Here is a 9,907-nt window from a genome sequence, read left to right on the forward strand (position 1 = left end):
ACGTTGACACTAGTATAAATTACAACAACAAATTTCCAACAATCTGCCAAATTTTTCCTTATAATATTTGAAATGGTTGGCAACACTGCACCTCGAATTCAAGTAGAAATTACCCACTTTGACAGTTAATCGAGATATCAGCTGCGCTAAATGGACTACCTATTCATTGTGCGATGGTGGAGACAAAAACAAAGTTTTTTGTTTTGATACATCACCTTATTATTGTATTATGGTTTTGAACGTTCGGTGTCACCATGTAATTGAATTATAAATATGTTTTTAATTCATTGTAACATTGATAACTTATAGTAAGTGCCGGGCATTGATGTTTTTAGCATTGTTCGTATGTTTGAATTGGAGGAGTTTTAAATGTTGAAATTCTTAACGTGTAATACGTTTCGAAACATATACCGTTGTTATTCAAAAGTAAAAACGGGTTCTTTGGAAATGAAATATCTAAACGTTGCGGAAAAAAATGATGCTGCTAAAACAATTGCAGGCCAATTGTCAAATGGAACAGCACGAAGAGTAAGAAGTGAACATCGCTTCGGTTTCATTTATGGAAATAATACTTGTTGCTTTCAGCGCGAAGGATATTCTGTCTACAACAAAATATATGATTTTGAGGCTATTGTCAAAGGAACGAAGTCTAAAATGGTAAAGAATGCATTCAATATAGTTTTTACAATAATTTGTATTAAATGGGAGGGCTGTACTCGAATTAGTCCAAATGTCAAGTTTATGGCTCTACCCGGATTGCAATTTATACTGTAGGTAATTCTCCTGGTGATGATTGCAATACACTAAATTTCTTTCGAATGGCAAATGTATGGATTGATGTTAGTCGGCTCACATAAATATAGATAGCCCAGTCGGACTTCATTACTTTCTTTACATACATATTTGACATCATTTATAAAAAACACTATGGTATATTTCTACTAATTGAAAACAAAGAAAGAAAAGCTGCGAGAAAGCTTAAGTATTTGTATTTGACAATAACATTAGAAATTAATTTCGGATATTTGGTTCCTCGGTTAATTGAACAAAAAATTGTGCAAATTTTGATGTGCAATGAAACGAAAAATAGTGTAATGTACATTTTGTAGGTGGAATTCATACTTCCGGAATATGAAGCTTGGAACTTCGGGGAATATTTTACTTAAGTTCGGCCCGACTTCACGTGGACATACAAAATACCATCACTCAGTCTGAATAAACCGAAAAGGACGCATGGCGGTTGAATAATATGTCTGAAATCTACCAAATTTTTAGAGAGGGTTATACCAAACGTGGACTCATTTTTGTAATACCAAACATCCTCGATGTACTGGCAATGTCGGAGCCTCATAAATTAAATCTATCGCAAATATTGCCAGACTACTTAGCGTTATAAACCATCAAGATATTTCCGAAGATTGCGTGAAAACATGTGTATAGGGTAAGTGCACCAATAATCGGCACTTTAAGGATTTTCGCATTTCACCATTCCAAGTGCTTTTTTTTCCTATATTGTATGTAGGTTCATATGTTTCCCAAATTTGTTTACTCCCCGATGCAATAAAAAATTGTTAAATTAATTTGTATTAAAGTAGAGTAAATTTATAATAAGGTAAAATAGTGCCTTTTTGCCAATAGTCGGCACTTTTTTCCAATTGTCGGCATGTCATGTTCCAATAGCCAGCATGTCGCATTTTAGTTAATGACAAATTATATATTTAATAGATTTTTCTGCTATTTGCAATAATAAATTAGTGCTATCGCACGTTTCCATCAGTGTTGTATTGAAAAAAGTTATATAAAATAATTGTATTTCTTAAAATATTGCACATTTTTGGAACTTTTTATTCAATTCTCGGCATGACTAATTTACGCATTTCAGAGGTTAAAGGAATTTAAGATAAAAATTATGTCTTCTATTATGTAAAGCCACTCTAAAATATTTTTTTTTTATAAATTTATCGGAATTTTGAGCACTTATTTAACATTTTTTCCAATTTTGAGCCAAAATGATCAAAAAGGTGCATTGTTGTTCCTAAGGACGGCATCGATAAAAATATGATATTTACAAATATTTTTTTAGTAGATTTGAATTCTAAAGTGTACTTCTGAATGCTCTTTACAATTACGAAGAGATCCTTGTGAAAATATATAATTTTAAGTCTTTTATATTATTACAAGGTAACTCCAAAACTACAACAAATATAATTCAACAACAGCCACATTGAAAATTGTTATTGTATGTAACACTAGTGTCAATTTGTTATGTCGAAAAATCTAAACAAAACATACGAAAAATAAATATATTATATTAATTTTCAAAATGCTAAAATTTTCACATTCTCAGAATAAAATTGAAAATAATGAATTAAAATCTATGAAATATATAATTATAGTTCCGTTCCAGAACCTAAAAGATTCTACTAATTTTACAAGTTTTCCAAATTTTTACCCGAAAACCGTTCCTGAACCCACAAAACTAGTAAAATGTTCAACCAAATATAAGAGAAAATAAAACCAAATGGCTTTCTCTTTGTAAACTTTTCACTCGAGAAATTTGACCGAGTAAAAATGGTAAAGAGTAATGTTTACTTCTGATTGCCTCTTGTGTTGATATTCCGGTTTTATCCAAACTTTGCGAGCATCTAATGAAATGCCAAATTATCCAAACTTTGCGAGCATCTAATGAAAAGCCAAATTATTGCAAATGTGAGAACTAAGCTGATTAATGAGCGAAAAGCATTTCATACGCTCTGGCTACTATTATTCCAATAACATCAGGAGTACCTCAAGAATTTGTGTTGGGTCCATTGCTCTTTATTATTTACATGAACGATTTAACTGAGAACATAGATGTAAAGCTCTTGTTTTTGGATATCCGATTCTAAGCCCTAATATATCAATAGGACAGACTCGTGTTGAAATATTGAATATACATAAATGTCTAGGATTGGTACTAGATAATAAACTTAACTTTGGGTTCCACATAGACACTATTCACTCTAAAATTTATTTTGTTTTGTGTAAGTTGTATTCAACTAGCATTTTTTTGCCTACTTGGGTTAAAATGAGAATAGCTAATGCAATTTTGATGCCACGGATCTTCTATGCTCTGGAAGTTTTAACAGGGACTTCTGAATACAACTTTTTAAAATTGCAACGTATTGTTAATACCATTGTAAGGTTCGTCTTTGATGTTCGTATACGTGAAAATATTTCTGTGTTTGTAACCAAGTTCCTTGGATGTTCTTTTCGGGAGTTTGTTGATATGCGCAATACGTTGCACTTTTTTAAAACTGTTAAAAGCGGATACCCAAAGCTCTTGCTTAATCTTTTTACCTTTTTCCGGTTCTACTAGGAATACTTAAATTAATATACTTTAAATACGTAACTCTTGTCTTGAAAAATATTTTGTGGTTGGAGTAGTCAGGGTCTGAAACTATTTGCTGGTTGATTTACTCATATTTTCTCATTCAAATAATGCTTTTCGTTTGAAGCTTAGAATGTATTTATCAAACCACACCGACTAAATTCAAGTTTCTCTTCTGTTGTTCGACAGTACAAGTATAACATTTTTATACTTATGTACATATTATAATATGAAGTAATTGATGCTTTGGGATATGTTATTGCTAATGGGACTTATATATATATACTTATTTTAGTAACACTTATAATTCACTTAGAATTAAGATTTTAGAATTAAAATTCAGGTTATGTTTTGCAATGAAATATATTATGTTTGGCTTTGAAGGCTTTGTTATACAATATTAATAAATAAAATAAAAATAAATAAATATTGAAGTATTGCCATCTAATTTTGACATTTTAACAAGTTTTCAATTCCAGAACATTTCGTATGATTTTGAACTCTGATAGCGATTTTGACATTTTTTTCTTTCACTAGTTTTACTATGAAAAAAAGTGCTGGAACCAAAGATATCCTCATTTCCTGTAATTGGGCCATTGCCAGTTGTATGAAAATGCTAGAAATAGGAAACTATTTTATGAAAATTGATGTAGTGTTTCAAACTTTCCCAGTTGGCGAAAAGTACTAAATGGCACCAAATATGTGGAATTGAGGAAGTTTTAGAAACTCGTTCTTACGTCTACGAAAAGTTAGTGAACGGATAGAGCTGGACTGATGTAGTTTTGGAAATTCGTACTTATGGTAAGATTGATATAGGTTTGGAATATAAATACGAAAAGGTACAGAATGGTACCAAATCTGGTACAATTTGGCTTTAGGTAAACAGACAGATCTGAAAAGTTTAAATTTGGACTTACAATTACTGTTTAAAAGCAGGTTTGGAATATGGGTACGAAATGTGCAAAATGGTACCAAATCTTGTACAATTTGGTTTTTTAATGAACATACAGAGATGGAATTTTTAAATTTTGACTTACGATTACTATTTAAAAACAGGATTGAAGTACTTTGGAAATTTGTACTTATGAGTAAAAAAGTACTAAATTTGGTACAATTTGAACTTTGGTGGAATTAAGATTTTTGTTAGAGTGTGGGATTGATGTAGTTTTAGAAATTATTATATATAAGTATAAAAATTACTAAATGGTGCTAAATTTCGAAAAATTTCGATTTAGTTGAATCCTGAGATTTGGAATTTAGATGACTCTTGAAGTGTTGTATTGAGCTATGGAGACAACTTTGGAAATTCGAATTTATGTGTACGAATAGTAAATAGAATAGAAAATGAACTAAATTTGGATTTGGGTAACGGAGAGAGCTGGAAACCTAATATTAGAATTGTGGGTCATTGACGGAGAGTTAGAAAGAAGTGCCAAAGGGGTTTTTGTACTAAATTTAGTGGTAGTGGTATGGAGGTAGTCTTGAAAATGTGTACTTATGTGTTCGAAATGTGGAACTAAATGTGGAACCTGTACGTAAATAGAAAATTGGAATTCTGGTCTATTTGTAATCAGTGTAATGGAAATATGAAAGATATTTCGGAAAGTGCTTATGAGTATGAAGAGTACTCACATGATATTAGATGTGGAATTCAAAACTATAGTAAAACAAATTATAAATTATTATTATTATGTTTTGTATTCCCTTTCCGCATACGAGGTAGCGGGCAGTTTGCTAGTGTATCATATAAGCCCTCATAAAGTATGTTAACCCCTAAGGTAAATGCCGTTTGAATTGCAATAGACAAATCTCAATATCCTGAAAACATGTGGATTTTTTGGCAAAATATTGAGAGTTTGTACCAGAGTAAATAACAAGTCCATAATGGATATGTGGCATTAACAATGAATGGGCCAATGTGTATTTAATATGTGCAGTCCAAAGAATACAAAATTATATCCTTATATTATAGACGTCCTCCATCACTATAATCTGCACAAGAAGGATAATATACGATACAAATTTACCCCTTTCAAAAGTTCAAGGAACTATTTTTTTTTGTAATAATATCATTTCATATCGAATTTAAAGGAATTTAAGGATTTAATTACACTTAAACTTAGAACTGAAAAATTGTTCCATACTTTTCCACTTATAGGTTCATTTATAAAGGGTTTGTTCAACGTTTGCATTACTCAAATATAAGAGAGGCCTATGAAACACGGGCCATTACTTAATAACTATAAAAATTTAAACATTTCTGTAATTATGAAAATTAAAGAGAATTCCTTTGCGAGTGCAATTTTCGAAGAACATCCGCAATTTATATATTATATATATTACTGTTGGCAATGGTAGTATAAATTATGAATATATAAATGTAAATATATTACAGTTACCTTTTGACTTCTGAACATTTGTTGGAGGTGACTAAAATGCTTGTCTCGATAATTCGATTTTCATACTCTGTAAATGTTGTACTTTTCTCCTTTCCAAGGTTATGACATCTGTATCCGGTCATCTGTTGCAGCTAGAATTTCTGAATTCATATCGTAACTGGCAAAATGTTGATCCCGAAAGTTTATTTGATGCTCCTATCCGAAAAGGTTGCAATGAACAATATCAGCCGATTAAGAGGACATTAGAAAGAGAGGTACGAGGATGTCAGGGATTAATAATATGGACGGATTGTGATCGTGAGGGTGAAAATATTGGTTTTGAAATAATTGATGTTTGTCGCGCTGTTAAACCCAATATCGTTGTATACCGAGCAATCTTTTCTGAGATCACAGGAACAGCTGTAAAAAGGGCACTACAAAATCTTACTATTCCTGACAAGAGACAAAGTGATGCTGTCGATGTTCGAACCGAGTTAGATTTGAGAACTGGAGCCGCAATAACACGATTTCAAACGATGCGATTACAGAGATTGTTTCCTGAAAAAATTTCAGATAAATTAATTTCTTATGGTAGCTGTCAAATTCCAACTTTAGGATTTGTTGCCGAGCGGTACAAGGAAATAGAAGCATTTGTGTCCGAACCATTTTGGAAAATAAAAGGTAATTGATAACACACCGTGAAACATTTTTTATAAAAACAATAAACTGGTATTCAGCCTGACTATTTTGCAAAAACAAAATATAAATGGTATCCCAAATAACCCGCCAACACTACTACTGACATTCAGCGATTTCGATATTTACCACAGTTTTTATTAATGTACTGCAACGTCGAAAATGACGAAGTAAGCGTCACGCAAAAAGCGAACATTTTCTATAATTGTTATTATAATGCATTGAAATGTTTTAAAAAAATGATTTGTTGACTTAACATTTGTTGTTTTTCCAGTAACTCATACGATCGATGATTTAACGGTGGAATTTGTTTGGGCTCGAAATCGCCTTTTTGACAAGCAAGCATGTGAAGATTATTATTTGCTTTGTATTGCGAATCCAAAGGCCACTGTCGAAAGTGTTACGGTAAAACCGAAAAGTAAGTGGAGGCCAACACCTATGGACACAGTGGAATTAGAAAAGTTAGGATCACGGAAATTAAAACTTTCTGCGAAAGAAATTATGACAATTGCAGAGAAACTATATACCAAAGGTATAATCAGTTATCCTCGTACTGAGACCAATATGTTTTCCAAAGAAATTGATTTACGATCTCTCGTACAACAACAAACCCAACATGGAGTTTGGGGTTCATTTGCAGAACGTGTTTTAGAATGGGGACCAAATCCTCGAAATGGCTCAAAATCCGATCAAGCGCATCCACCGATCCATCCAACAAAAATGGTAAATGGTAGGTAATAGCAACTAAAAAGCCCCCTAAATCTACGTTCTTCGCAGTTTAAATTTTATTCGTTTGCAGATCTAAATGGAAATGAAGGCAGAGTCTATGAATTAATATGTCGCCATTTTTTGGCTTGCGTCAGTAAAGATGCTGTTGGCTCCGAAACTATTGTAAATATAACAATCGAAGGGGAAAAGTTTTCGGCAAATGGCTTGGTAATATTCGAGAGAAATTATCTGGACGTGTACATATATGAGAAGTGGAATGCGAAGCAAATACATAAATACGAAGAAGGCCAAGTTTTCGAACCAACAGAAATAACAATGCCCGAGGGCCATACCACAGCACCGCCTCTTTTAACGGAAGCAGATCTTATTGCCTTAATGGAAAAACATGGAATAGGCACCGATGCGACGCATGCCGAACATATCAACACTATTAAAGAGAGAGGATATATAGGTGTTGTAGACAATGGATCACTAGTACCTGGCGTCATAGGGATGGGCCTATATGAAGGATATGATGCTATGGAATTGGCGCTAGCAAAGCCAATGTTGAGGGCTGAATTTGAATCTGACCTAAAAAAGATATGCTTGGGCGAAAAAGATCCAAAAACTGTTTTGAGAGAGCAAATTGCCAAGTATAAGCAAGCCTATAAGCAGATAATGGATAAAATAACAGCCATGGATGAGAAAATGGCGCAAAGAATCGATGAAGCTCCAAAACAGAGAGACGACAATAGTACGCAAGGAATGGATAGCGCACAAAACAATCCGAAACGAATACAAGAGATGTTTACGTGTCCAAAGTGTTCTATTGCGCCTCTAGCATTGAAGCAAAAAAATAACAAACCAGGACATTTTATTGGCTGTCTCAATTTTCCGAATTGCAAAAATTGCATTTGGTGGCCAGATGAATGTAAAGATCCTTCAGTTTTGGATGAATATTGTCCAAGGTGTGGATCCGAGTACAAACTAATAAAAATGCGATTTTCTCTTCCCTATCATAGGACATTATTCAATAGTCCAAGTGGTTGGTATAAAACTTGTTTACAATGTGATGCTCAATTCCGAAATACTTTCAATATAAATATTGAATGTGTGAAACGCACGGGTCCGATAGTTAGCGATACACCAATTAATTATGGTTCCGTCAGCCCCATGCCTGCCGCCACGACAGCCACCAAATCAAAGAAAACCTCTACTAAAACTAAAGAAAAACCTGCAACGTCGACTGCCGCATCAAAACCTAGAAAAACGTCTGAGAAAGCAGCGAAAAAAGATAAAAAAGTAGCAACGGAGACCACCACAATTAGATCATATTTTACATCAGGTGGATTGAGCTATTTTTTTTTTAATTATGGCAATGCTAATTGGTTTTCATTCCAGCCCCTACAAATACTGTCGCAGATTCTGACTATAATGGATTTTTTGATAGCAACGATGGTGATGATGATGAACTTCTATTAGCAGCCATCCCAGAAACCACAAATTCCAATCAAATAACCGTACAAGAATCTCGGCTCCCTGCTGATATTGCAGAAATGTTTAACGATGATGATGACGAGTTGTTGGCCAACATTCCCATGGATGTTGATGACGATCCAAAAATAAATGAAAATTCTCTAAGCAGACGTCAAAGCACAAGTGCGTTAGTTCAATCGAATGATATTTTTGATGATAGTTTATCGGCTGTCTTTAACGATGATAATGATTTTGGTGATGACTATGTTTGGGGCAGTTCGGCAAGGAATGCAAACATTTCGAAAACCACAAATGTTACGGGACAGATTACAAAAAAAGCAAAAATTCAGAGTCTAGAATCAGATGACTGGGGATCTAATGCCACCAGATCTACATATAGCCAAGCAGACGAAAATACTATTAAATGCAGTGGTTGTCATTTAGCCGCAAAAGAGTAAGTGATAATAATATTTTAATAAATATTTTACAATAGCAAAATAAATCTCAATCCATATTAGATTATGTGTAAAAAAAGATGGCCCAAATAAGGGGCGTATGTTTTACGTCTGTTCGAAGACTAATCCCTGCAAGTTTTTCCAATGGGCTGATGAGGTCAACGTAAATCGAAACGATTTGGTGACAAATACATCTGAATGGGATTATGGAACTGGAACTGAAAATAATAATTCTTCGACATATACTGAACAAACAAACGTAAATTGCAATTGCAATCAGCCAGCCAAAAGCTTGACAGTTCGCAAGGAGGGTCCAAATAAAGGGAGGGGTTTCTATGCTTGTTCGAATCGCGACAGCTCTTGTGGTTTCTTTCAGTGGATTGATGATGACGCACATCAAGGTAATGCTTTATTAAAGTATGTCATACTGATTATGCTGATTTAAAAATTTCTCTCAGATAATTTTGCATGGGGTAGTGGATCATCGACATCAACAAAAGGTAAGTGGTATACAATTAAATTGTAATACGAATAAAATATTTACTTCTAATTTAAAGCTAAAAAGAAAGTAATGAAACCAGAAACGAGTACAAAAGGTCGTAAATGTGGGTTATGTCGGCAGGAAGGACATAGTCGACCGAAATGTCCTCGCAACTCTGAATTTTAGTTTTAGTTCTTACAAATGTTTATACTTTTGAATTGCACACTCAACAAATGTATTTGTTTATGTTTTCCAATGTATTAAATTCATATGAAATAAATGAAATTAAATAAACATATGAACGAAACGAAATGAATTGTGGGCGTTATTTTTGCAAGTTTTG

At 33.3% G+C, this 9,907-nt stretch overlaps 1 protein-coding gene across 1 annotated transcript; it reads left to right on the forward strand.

The window, feature by feature from the left end:
• The first annotated feature begins 417 nt into the window (after positions 1-417).
• Positions 418-8,985, forward strand: LOC133337805 (DNA topoisomerase 3-alpha-like). Its single transcript, XM_061546009.1, has 7 exons — positions 418-528; positions 586-657; positions 5,868-6,429; positions 6,719-7,174; positions 7,244-8,497; positions 8,554-8,909; positions 8,968-8,985. The coding sequence occupies exons 1-7, from the start codon at positions 448-450 to the stop codon at positions 8,983-8,985; spliced, it is 2,799 nt and encodes a 932-aa protein (XP_061401993.1). The 5' UTR covers positions 418-447.
• Positions 8,986-9,907: the final 922 nt, after the last annotated feature.

This window comes from Musca vetustissima, unplaced genomic scaffold, assembly GCF_032173495.1.
Source record: "Musca vetustissima isolate MV318-11 ecotype Yass unplaced genomic scaffold, APGP_CSIRO_Mvet_v1 utg37931, whole genome shotgun sequence".
In the NCBI taxonomy this organism is placed as follows: domain Eukaryota; kingdom Metazoa; phylum Arthropoda; class Insecta; order Diptera; family Muscidae; genus Musca; species Musca vetustissima.